Source organism: Petromyzon marinus, chromosome 4 (genome assembly GCF_048934315.1).
Source record: "Petromyzon marinus isolate PM22_M1 ecotype Great Lakes invasive population chromosome 4, UKy_Petmar_22M1.pri1.0, whole genome shotgun sequence".
NCBI lineage: Eukaryota > Metazoa > Chordata > Hyperoartia > Petromyzontiformes > Petromyzontidae > Petromyzon > Petromyzon marinus.
This window is the reverse complement of record NC_133670.1, coordinates 9,558,274-9,570,907: the sequence shown is the minus strand read 5'-3', so window position 1 is coordinate 9,570,907 and position 12,634 is coordinate 9,558,274. Positions and strand designations below refer to the sequence as shown.

Genomic DNA, 12,634 nt, shown 5'->3' with positions numbered 1-12,634 from the left:
CGATCCGTTCCACATCATGAATTGTGATTTTTAGGGACAAAGTGGTTGGAGGGCTCAGACGGCTAATGTACACATTAGGGTATTGGACCATCGCTGTTATGCTCCAGGGCACAAAGCCCAAGGTAGACCAATGAAATAGGACCGTAGTTTTCCTGAGTGAAGTGAAAATAAAACTTATAAGCAGCCATGATAAATGGTCTGTATTCATTCACCGATGAGTGCTTTTGCAAAATGAAGAAAGAAAAAATTAATTCGTATGAAGCTCTGAGAAAATGACGCTTCCAAGTACTTTACTTGGATATATACTGTACTTGACTTACAATTTCCGCCACTTCTAATTAAGAGCGAGTTTCCGCTGTTCAAGTTACACTTATTGCTTTTGGATGTGTTTCAACAGTAATTTATTAAGCATTATTATAAAAGATTACGTCCTCTTCCCTGCATCTGGTTTTATCTCTATGCTAGTATTAAGGGGGTGTCAATTTGAGTATTTATATGCATCTGCATATTTCGACAGTGTATAAATCAAAATTATGATTGTTTCTGAGTGAGTTCATTGGCCTCTGTGTCATGCAATTTTCTATTCACTTGGGAAGCACTAAAAGGGGTACAGATACATTTTCAATACATCATAATTGTGATGAGAAATGGGGCCGATTTCCCTTTGGTGTCTGTAGAAAATAATAGACATTTAATCAGTTTCATTTCCATCACTGTGGCATTTAATGTATTCTCACCTGGTTAAACAAAGGACATTGAATGGAACTGATTTAACAGCCTACAAGAGGAAAATAATCTGAATATGAATGATTTGGTTGACATCGAAATTATCTTTGTACGTTTTGCCTACTGTCGAATACCCTCCAGTTGGTATATGAAAATGCAGTATATGAAACATTTAACGTTAAAATGCTAATATTCAGTAATTAAATACGTTGGAAGTAACACATATATTACACGTCGGTTACTTTCGCCATGACAGTACTAATAATTTCGTGCAGTATTTATATATAAAATCATTGCCCCTTATAAATATTGTAAAAGCAAAAACTTGCACGTTTCCCCAAGGCATTTTAGAGCTTAAAAGTGAATGAGTGCCGTAATATTGTCACTTAAAGTAGTTTGAATTGTAATACAATACATATAATTTTGCGTTATACATTGGCTGAACACAATTCTGTTGTCAGTGTAATTCTATATTCATGACAGTGTACACACATTCTTGGGTCTTTCGGTAAAGTCACGTCGATAGGTTCAAAGAAAATAACACAAATAACAAAAAAACTACGACGTTTCGATCACCGCAACACAATCAATCGTCATGAGGAGAAAAAAAGGAGCGGGAAAGCTGCTGAGGCAGGTTGTTTTAAAGGTTTTAAATCGGTGCAGCCCAAGGGTCATAAACGAAGTGGGCGGGGCTAGTTATGTTAATGTGAGAAATTTTATTGGAGAGCTCCCTCCACGACGACGACGGCGCGGAGGTGGCCATTGTATTGTGAGAGATTAGCATGTCAATGTAGGATCGCAGTGCCAAAGCCACATCGAGGACACTATGAACATCTCGTAAATATAATTAAAGATATTAAACTTAATCCTAATGATATTCTCGTAAGTTTTGATGTGACCTCTCTGTTCACGAGGGTTCCGGTCAGCGAGTCAATTAAATCACTCGACACTCTGGTAACGAACAACGGTTTAGCCAAAGATATCCCAAGACAAGCTGAACACTGTCTAAAGACCACCTACTTCTTGTGGCAAGGTGACTTATATAAACAAAAGGAAGGAGCAGCAATGGGTTCTCCTTTGTCTCCTGTGATAGCGAAATTGTACATGGAAGATTTTGAAACAAAAGCAATAGCTTCCAGCACACTAAAACCATCTGCTTGGTTTAGATATGTGGATGACAAATTGGTGGTCTGGCCACACGGCAAAGATACACTGAACGCATTTCTAAATCTCAACTCGCAAAACCCATCCATCCAGTTCACCATGGAAGTGGAAGCTGACAGAAGTCTACCATTTCTGGATATTCTGCTCGGACGGGGTAAAAATGGTAAAATAACACATTGTTTACCAAAAGAAAACGCATACTGACTCCTATCTGAATGCAGAGTCACACCATCACCCCGCACAGAAATCTGCTCTTATCAAGACGCTCATTCATCGAGCTAAGAAAGTGTCAGATGGTGACAGTCTGAGAAGTGAAATTCAACAAGTTAAAGAAGCGCTGCAAATTAACGGTCACAATGATGCACAAATCAACAGGGCATTGAATAGCAAAACCAAATCAAATAACAAGAGCATTGAAACTGCCCAAGTAATAAAACGATCAAAATACCGTACATTGCGGGAGTAACTGATAAACTAGCCAGATGTTTGGAAAAACAAAACATCTGAGTCAGATTTGGCACGGTACATAAAATACAGAATTTAATATCTGGTACAAAAGATGTATTACCGAAGCTATCAACAGAAGGTGTGTACAGGATTAACTGCACATGTGGTAAATGTTGCGTTGGGAAAACAGGACGAATGATCAGCACGAGACTAAAAGAACATCAGATAAATATTAAATTCTCCCAAATGCAACTGTCAGCAGTAGCAGAACACACGTGCCAACAAGGACACTCAATTGATTTTGATAATGTTGAAGTTTTGTGCAAAACTAGCTACTACTGGCCAAGATTAATTAGAGAGTCTATCGAAATTGATAGCTACCGTCTTAGTGCTGCGTGGAAGTGAATAATCAAATAATACATTGTTTAAAGGGCAGCGTACTTCAATAGGGATTACCGTTGGTAGGGCTATTTTAATAAACAGTAGACAGGAAGGACAAGTTCAAAAGGCTCGCGTAATGCACATGCATAATGTACGTTGCCTCAGTAATCGCGCCCCCCCCCCCCCCAAATATTTGCAAGAGCGCAGAAGGGTGGTCAACACATCTACGCCTCTATATAAGGAACGAAACAGTAAGACTTCAACACAAATTTGGCTGTCGCCTGATGGAGCTAGTTGTAATTACTGGCGAAACGTCGTACTCAGTTTGTAAATGTCGTGGCTTGGCTCTCCAACACACCGCTGTGCTGTACTTGTGACGGATTGGCATGTTTACGTGACAACCCTTACTAGTTGGCTGTGTCGGGTGGTGGTGGGTTTTAATGACACATTTATATATTTACGCGATTTAACCCAACAAAAACCTATATTATGGATGATATTGGTCGCTAAAAGCCTACGTGTTAAACTTTATGTCCTGTGTTAAATCGAACCTGACATGCAATACCCCGGCATCAACAAACTAAGCTGTGTCTGCGGCTGTAGTTACATTGGGGAAACTAAGCAACATGTCTCGGACCGTGTTCGTGAACAAAAGGCAGATCTGAGACATGGTAGGACCAATACCTCGGCCGTGGCTGATCATTGTTTTAATGCGGTGGGCTCACACGAAATTGATTTCTCTAAGACAAAAGTACTTTGCAAACCCACTGGCTATCAACAAAGATTCATTCATGAAGCCATCCATATATATAGACACAGACACAATTTCAACTGAGAAGATGAGTACAAACTGAGCAATCATTGGAAGGACGTTATTAACCAGTTTAAATCATAACTGGCCGTGATGTTTCCACCCTACCTTCCGATGTTAGTAGTTATTTTCGACTCCCTGGTTTTACATTAACAGGTTAAATCTCTTTACATTAACAGGTTAAATGTCTCACTAACACAGCCACCGTTGCTCATGTCCTCAATGTGGCGGTGGCTCTGCGATCCTACATTGACATGCTAATCTTTCACAATACAATGGCCACCTCCGCGCCTTCGTCGCCGTAGAGGTAGCTCTCCAATCTTACATTAACATGCAAATTTTTCACTTTAACATCACTAGCCCTGCCCACTTCGTTTATGAACTTTGGGCTACACCCATTTAAACCCTTTGAAACAGCCTGCCTCAGCAGCTTTCCCGCTCTTTTTTTCACCTGATGACGATTGCTTGTGTTGCGATCGAAACGTCGTAGTTTTTTTTGTTATTTTCTTTGAACCTACCAGTCACGAAAGCTTTAATTTAAGATTTGACATTGTGTACAATATGAAAGGGAATACGGGGAACTCGGTTGTAGGGTTTTGCGTTGGGAGGCATTATCAGGAAGGGGAAACACAAGCAGGGTTATCGTGGTTCAGTTTAAAGCATATGGATTGTGTATAGTACGGCCCATCTACTGTTCTATATGTAATGGCAACGTTATTGTAAGTGGAAATACGATTTAAGTGGAATGGCAGAGAAAATAAGCTGATGTGCAATGTAAATAGGCTAGAGGGAACGTTTACATGTAGGATAACTGATAGGAATATAATTAAACACGGGCAAAGAGTCCAGCAATGTGGCATAGCCAGGAAGAGATATTCCCAGACAGTAGAGGCAGCCATTAAGTTTGACTACAGGTATCAATCTCGGTTGCTAAAGAAACACACAAAATGTGAGCCAATGGCTGAGTTTATTAGTATTGACCGAATGGAATTTCTAAACAAAGCAAATTGTACTTTGTAGACTATGATGTGTGTATAATTGAATGTTTCTTTGGCTGCATGCAAGTTCGCACACGTCGCATGTTGAAGATGCACACTTACACCTGCACATGCGCGCCGCATAAATAAACGTACGCCCACGCGCGGCATTAATTTTGCACAACAATTTTCCACGCACAGATTGGTGCGCAAATACCGTGGGAATTAAAGACCCGGTGGGCCAATGCAGATGCGTCCCCGCCAGACGTCATCGGGGGGGGGCGGGGGGGGGGTAGAAGCCACGGCCACAGTTGCAATTGGTTCGCACGCTGCACTTGGCAATGCAGAGGTTTTTGGTTCTATTTCATCTCCCGGTATAGCAGTTTAAATAATGGGCACGTTTCTAAATTCCTCCAGCCTCGGTTCACCCAGCAGTATAAATGGGTACAACCATCGTCGATTGGCAGGTCGCGTGCTGTGGGGTAACGTCTGGCTACTCTCGACTCATCCAGGACATTTAGCCGATGGAGAAGAAGAGTAGGCAAATGTCCTCAAGGCGGTGGGGAGGTTCTACAGAGCTCCCTCTAATAGAGGCCCTTCTCCTAGCAGTGGTGTGAGCAAGCAACTTTGGGGTGGCACCGTCACCTTTCACACCACCCCAATGTATTTGTGTATCACATTTTCCAGAACACACATCTGGTAAATGTTAAAATGATGGTTATTTTTTTTCTGTTGTTTCTCTTCAACGTGACTTTACCGAAAAAACTAAGAATATGAATTACTATAGTCATCACAAACATGAGAATACAGTGATTGTCATGAACGCCTCTTGTCAATTTCAGCATGCGCTTGCATACAATGCAGCCTGCTGTGTCTTAGGGGCCGTCCATAAATGACGTCACGTACCTGGGGGGGTCAGATATTTGTGACGATGGGGGGGGTTGAGAAACGTGACGTCACATCAAAATGCGCAGCTTTAAATAAATATAGACAACACGTTCTACTTAATTAAATATACTTTTTAATAAATGTTTTCTCCTACAACATCAGAGTGCAGCGCCACATTAAATACGCACTACAATGACAATAGTTTAAAGTGATTTGAAGAATATTTTTTTTGGGGGGGGGCAGAGCTTTGTGACGTCATATTTGAGGGGGGTCTGACTTTTTGTGACGCTGTGTGACGAAGGGGGTGGGGGGTCAAAATTCGTCCAAAATCGCGTGACGTCATTTATGGACGGCCCCTTAAGACGGTTTTAGCAATGATGCATCAGCAAACGGTTACAAATATACTCAGAGGATGTTTTGTTCCGTATAAAAACAAATTTGCGAATAAGAGCAATGAATTTGCAAATGAAATGCTGAAGGTGTGTTTGCAATTCAAATTAAGGTGTATGTACTCATTGTATTGTGGTCTAGTTTACTAAATACAATGATCATTAAAGAAATATGAGTCTATGCACCATTCTCAAGAGTTATATTTAATTCAATTGACGTTTATTGTGTTCGCCTTTGCATCCCACGCATGCATTCATTCGCATTGACACTTAGAACATTAGACAATCTGCTGTTTGAATGTTTAAAATGCTCCATAAACAGCTACGTTATATACGCAATTGTAAAGAGTGTCAAACCTAATATTGACTCTTTACCCTCTCTTTATCGTACCAGATGACAGATAAGACCAGTTTTTTTTTACAATTGTCACAAGAGACTATTTTACAATTCCCTTTGCAAGTTTTCTTTAATTTGTCAAGGCTATCAACATTGTAAACATTGAAACATTGTAAACAATATATAGTTTGTATTTCAATGTGTAACTATGCATTTTATTCTCTGAAAAAGAGATAAACGTGTTATTGTTATATCTGTATAACAATGTAGCACTTTAAATTGTGCTAGAATTTAAGACCCTGTTTTGGAACTCGTAAATCTTCTATTCTTTAAATTTTAGAAAATCTAAAACATAATGTATGTTTTTTTTTCTTTCTCTCAGCGATGATTATATTATCGGCATTCTTTTTACACGTATGACTTTATTTTTTTAAATTATTTTATTCATTTATTTGTAAAGGGGCACACAGCCCATTAGTATCCAGTCTGGTGGCATTTTCCCATTAGAGCATTGGCAGACCTTTGGCCTGCAACAAATGGCTGAAAAAAAATATGATGGGGTAAAAATAATTGAGTTGAAATTAACCAAGCTGCGGCTTGTGCTCATGAAATCTACAGAAACCCCAAATGTCTTCGCCAACATGGTTTTCAGTTTTTGAATTAGACATACTCCACATTCTATAAAAAAAATATATATGAATATGGAGAGCTCTTTGTTTCACATTGTAGGGTGTAGAATGGCTCAAAAAACAGATCACGTTCTTTGAATGACGTTTGATCGTCTGCTATTCTCCCCTGGTGTGGTTGTTGCTTACATACAACTGATAGCACAACCCTTGAAGATATAAAATGTGAAAAAAAAACAGTCAGCATAGTCATTTTAGAATTACAGTTTGACTGCAATATGAGGAAATATATACATTTCATGCTTTATACATTGTGAGATAAAACACACGGTGCAAACTATAGCCTCTGTGGGACTGTTTCTTCAAATGAAGGGGATGATGACAGAAACTCATCTCAACAATGTTTGTTTTTAAACAGCAATCAATATCAAGAGCAATGGGAGTACAGTGAGCATGCCTGAGAGATAATCCACTGCACACGCTTAGGGACTGCACAAGTTGAAAAAAAAACTCTGTGTTGAACCATTTGTGACCGTGGCTAATTGTGTGGAAGCCAAGGTATATGTACTATTATGTAATGTCAATTGTCACAACAAATACGTAAGTAGCTTATCAGGAGCCATGCTTATTTACATGGCATAACCGTGGCTTGAAGTTTGAATGGCGGCTATTCAAGGCCAAAGTAGGATTCACAAAAGCCAAAAAGAGATTTGAGGATTTAGAATGGCCAAGTGGTTGGGCATTCTCACCACCAAATCAGTTTGTAACTTTCAATTGACAATAGCAGCCATCTAAATAACATCTGTGGGGAAGTAATCAAAGCAACACTGGATATACATTGGACATTAATACCACATAAATAATTTCCAAGAATGTTCTATTGTATGCCTGCTTGTGTTGCAGCATATATTACACATATAAAAAGATTTACAACTGCACAACAAATATACGACTGTCCCTATACAACCACAACTCTCCACAAGAGATAGAGCATACAAATAAGATAATCTCAAGATTGGCTTACCTGATTTAAATGAACACATGGATTAATCCACGTGTTGATTGATTGAAAAAATGAATTCCATTACTAAACGCCTGTCTATTGAAATGTATGGTCTTCTAAATTTCAGTTTTTAGTTTTGGAGAAATGGATGACTTTGAAAAAAAGACAAACCCCAACCCTGATGCATTTATGATCAGTGAATTCAATTGCATGAAAAACATCACGATGGAGATGTCTAATACGACCTTGTAATGCAATTACTTAAATATTTCCAACAAACTCATGGATTTATTTAATATGGGCCCTCAAGGAAAGAACAGACTTGAATTGTTACTTCTCTTTTAGTTTCCACTGCCAGTTAGCCATCCGTGCATGCCCTTAAAACATCTGGCAAGCACGGAGCCATCTCTCTGCTGCTCACGATGAATGTAACAGGGGTTAGCTACATGCACCGTGAATGAACATACGAAATTTAGTTGTCGAGACCGAATAGTTTTTGGCCTTAATTCAAGTCATTAAGCTTGAAACAAAAACACGATTAACTCGTATACGTTTGAAAATGAAAATGTATTCGTTGCTCAAAAAAAATCGCGAGGGAACTGTACGACTTTCATCTGGCTTAAACGCTTACATTCCGCTGTTTAGATGCTCGTTTGATTGCACCAGCCTCATAACTCATGCACAACATAAATCCTCGCTCGTGCATGCGGTTTCCACATGGAATACATTTTCAAGTTATTTTTGAGTAAACAATCAAGCTTATGTTGGGTGGCAGGATGGCACAGTGGTGACACTTGTACCTCATAGCGAGAAGGTCCTGCGTTCGAGTCGAGTTTGTATGTTGGTATGTTCTCCCTCTGTTCTGCATTGGTTTCCTCTGGGTCCTCCGGTTTCCTCCCACAGCTCAAAAAACACGTACAATGTAACGTATTATTGGCCAAACATCCCAATGCCAATAAATGTACTGCAACGTTGCTCAATTGGAATCGCAAATTATAGCATCGCCCCCCCCCCCCCCCACTGTGAAAAACTTGTCAGGACCCTCCTGAAAAAGAGTCTCAAGACTCTGTGAGGGCTTCTAGGGCAAGTGTAATAATAATCATAATAAATAAAGAAAAAATAACCCAAACCATCAGCATTGTATCATGCATGAATTTTTTTAGCTGTTATGCACAGATTATGTGTAGAAAAAAATAAGGAAATGCGAGCATAGTGGGAGAAAATCATGCAAGATGTGCGCCAATTGCCCAAGGAGTGTTTATTTATTGCCCCATAACTTGCGCTCCTTTTTTGGCCGTTGAAGGTTTGGCCGCATCCTGCCCAGCGCTGACGTCATGATCCTACTGAGCTTGTTTCCAGCTTTCTGTGCACGTAAAGACTTTTAAGTGCATGTTCCACTGACAGCAAGTCAGCTCAAAGCCAAGTTTTTACGCATGATCTTCGAAGCCGGCTAGAACCCGTAGACCAATACGAACGAATCTTTGCCGATTCATACAAAACATAATACTTAAACTCTTCGTTGTGTTCATCTTATTTAGCATTGCAGTAAAGCTACATAATTATTAAAAAAACAAGTAAAGTGTACATGAGCTATTTGAGCGGACAGCTCAGGAAACTTACTCCACTTTTCATCCACCCTGGGGGGTCATGGGAGATATAGTGTAACTTACACTTGGTAGTTTAGCTGCATGTCTGGGAGGACATGCACATCTTGTGATGTACATCGCTGTCAGCATAGCCGCAATGGAACAGCACGTGACCATCAAGAAATCTCTGCTGCAGCAGCCCATCGCCAGGTATACAGTGATACAAAAACATGCTTTTGGATCTAAGTAACTTGTTGTTCACGAGTGTAGTTATTTCTTTAATTTTCCTTTAAATACGGGAAAATATTTTGTTTTTACGTGTCTTATGTAAAGCAACGTTTAAATGCTTCCATAATAAAGTTTTTTTTTGGGTTAGATCGTTTAAATATATACGTGTGTCATCAAAACCCGCCACCACCCGACACAGACAACTAGTAAGAGTTGTCACGTAAACAGAACATGCCAACTGTTGTGGCTTGGAGAGTCAAGCCACAACATTTACAAACTGATTATGACGTTTCGCCAGTAATTGCAACTAGACACTGGCGAAACGTCGTACTCAGATTGTAAATGTTGTGGCTTGGCTCTCCAACACACCGGTGTGCTGTGCTAGTGACGAATTGGCCACGTTCTGTTTACGTGACAAACCTTACTAGTTGGCTGTGTTGGGTGGTGGCGGGTTTTAACGACACATTTATATATTTACGCGATCTAACCCAAAAATAAACCTCTATTATGGATGATATTGGTCGCGAAAGCCTGCTACATGTTAAACTGTTTAAATTCTTACTGGAGACAGTTTAAATGATATTTCACAAGTTTAATGGGTTTACGAAAAGGATAGTGGCTCCTATAATAGGATTTCATAAAATGTGAATATATATTTTTCTATTTCGAAACGTTTTAACTTTGCGTGTGAATCAGAATGATTTTGAATACTATTTTGGGAATGTGAAGTTAAAATGTGCTGATAGATGTCCTTTAAGGGATATTTTTTCACTGTAATAACCTTAAACGCGTACAGCACGTGATGCATGATGCACAGAAGAAATTTGACATTTTATAGAGATGCAACCTCAGTGCAGGTGTACAGTAATGCTTGCTGGACATGATCGATGTCTCGTTTGACCACCGATATCCGAAGTGTGGAGTAACTTCATCGTCAAACGGACACCATTGGGCGTTATTCATCTCCGTTGGGTGCTCTGAGATAGTTTTATAAATTTCACATTCCTATGACAGTCTAGTTCCTGCTTCGGGAGACTTGTCGATTTAATAAAATGTATTGTATTTACGCTAAAAAGATTATGTGGTAAGTTTTTTGTCACTAAGATCTCACTCAGCAACTTTGTAACTGACTTGCTCATCCTGACCATACAATACTGCCGAACCGTAAACATTTGTATATGCCTCCTGTGTTCAAGTAACAATAATAATCATTGATGCTGATGATTGCAACAATATAATTATGAAATCGCAATCGTAAAAGTAATTATTTATTTGGTATTACTTGTGCTAAATTAATGAATGCAATTTTCAATTCTCGTCATGCAAGGCATACAGATAGCATATGGACACAAGCATTCTTCATTTGGAGGTTACAAATCCCAAACATGCAGTGAAATATTGTCACTGAATGTTACACAACTTTCAAGTAGGTGTCACATCTATAATAACCAACGAAAGACTAAACCGAATATACAAATGATATTATAGCCTTTCCAAAAATGGTATCATTTTTTTATATATATGGATTTGTTTCCAAGCTTTAATTTGTATGTTTGATGTTGGTGTTAAAATGATGATAATTAAAAATAAGCCACATTAACTTTCCACGTTCAAAGACCACAGTAATTTCATTGCTTACAAACGAGTGCATTAATATGTTTAATGCTGTCTATACATCCAAACGACGTGAATTATTCTGGATACTGACAGACATTTTACTTGTAAGCACTTTCATATGTATCTGAAATTCAGCCCCTTTTTACGAATCAATTCATGGTTCAGAAATGTGGTTTGGCTTAGTCTTTGACTATTTTTTAATAAAGCAATTGTCTGCTGTACATTCAATATTTCATCGCTATGCACCGTACGACCGTATGTCGAACTTCTTCCGCACTGTGCGTAGCCAACCGTGCCAATCGGAAGTGCAGGGGAAGGACAACAAACTAAGCACAAAAAGCAGTTCTCAAGAAATGAGTTTTCAATCTATATTTAAAAGTGCATAGCTCCAGTGGCTTCCTAATAGCTGAAGGAAGAGCGTTCCAGATGGCCACAGAAGCGCATCTGAAAGCGCAATGCAGTGACCATCTTTGTGCGATGGCCAGCCAAAAGCTGCTGCAAGGATGATTGTAGTTAACGTGACGCTTTATGCTCCTTGACGAGATCAGCAAGGTATTGTGGTTCATTTGTGGCAAGCACTTTATGTGTAAATGAGGGCGACCTTATAATGTATTCGTAACTTAAAGCAAAAACAAACTGAGTAATGCAGCTTATACAGATATGTGGTCACGTTGGCCATACAGGTGAGAGCATCATTAATGCATTTCATGCAAGAGACACATCCTCGTAAATAACACGTTGGTGTACAATTTATGACTTATTGTAGATGCTCGACAATGTATGGTGCCAGCACTCCCTGCAGTCTAAACATAGCTTGCATCCAGCAAAATTGATCAAAAAAACTGGCTCCGATTCCTGCGTGCGAAAGTAACTTTGGTTGTGTATATATTGTGGAGCGTGGAGTGCAGCTCCGATTAGCATGATTGGCTATATACGGTGTCAAAGAAGTTCAACATACCTATGTAGTATGCTGCAATGTAAATCTGGCGGCCTGAGTTCAATTCCCGGCCAGGGCTAACATTAGTAGCGAGTGATATCTGCACTGGTCCGAGGCCAGCCCTTCAAAACCCGCATTGCCCAGCAATGATAACATTTGGTAAAACAATCTCCATGACTGAAAATAATAAGGCTGTAATCTAGCAGTAGACTGACAAAAGGCTGTATTTTTACATTTTTATTAATTCCATTGTCGTACGCATACACCTACATTTTGTGAATTTATAACCAGATGCATGTGTATGCCATTGTAACTAAAACCACAAAGGTCAACGCTATAACTTTTCTATCACATCATTGGTCTTGTTATGTCTCCTTTATATAGAATGCAACAAGCTCGGTAGGAGAATGAGGTGTGCATTTGAATATCCATGCATGTCAGTGCTGGACACAGTCCAATTTGTATTGAATTTTTAAAAAATATATATTTAATAATGTCTAGAGCCCAGGTTGCTCAA

At 39.3% G+C, this 12,634-nt stretch overlaps 1 protein-coding gene across 6 annotated transcripts in view; it reads left to right on the top strand.

Moving 5' to 3' along the window:
• The window catches only part of LOC116938758 (dual specificity calcium/calmodulin-dependent 3',5'-cyclic nucleotide phosphodiesterase 1A), a 226,388-nt gene that overhangs the window by 99,168 nt on the left and 114,586 nt on the right, over window positions 1-12,634 (top strand). The window contains exon 1 of one of the 6 annotated variants that reach the window (XM_032946346.2): window positions 9,090-9,545. The exons of the other annotated variants lie outside the window; for them this stretch is intronic. Within the exon in view, the coding sequence (XP_032802237.2) occupies window positions 9,466-9,545 (80 nt within the window). The 5' untranslated portion in view covers window positions 9,090-9,465. Of the gene's footprint in view, window positions 1-9,089; window positions 9,546-12,634 lie in introns of those variants that run through there. 6 annotated transcript variants of the gene reach the window in all.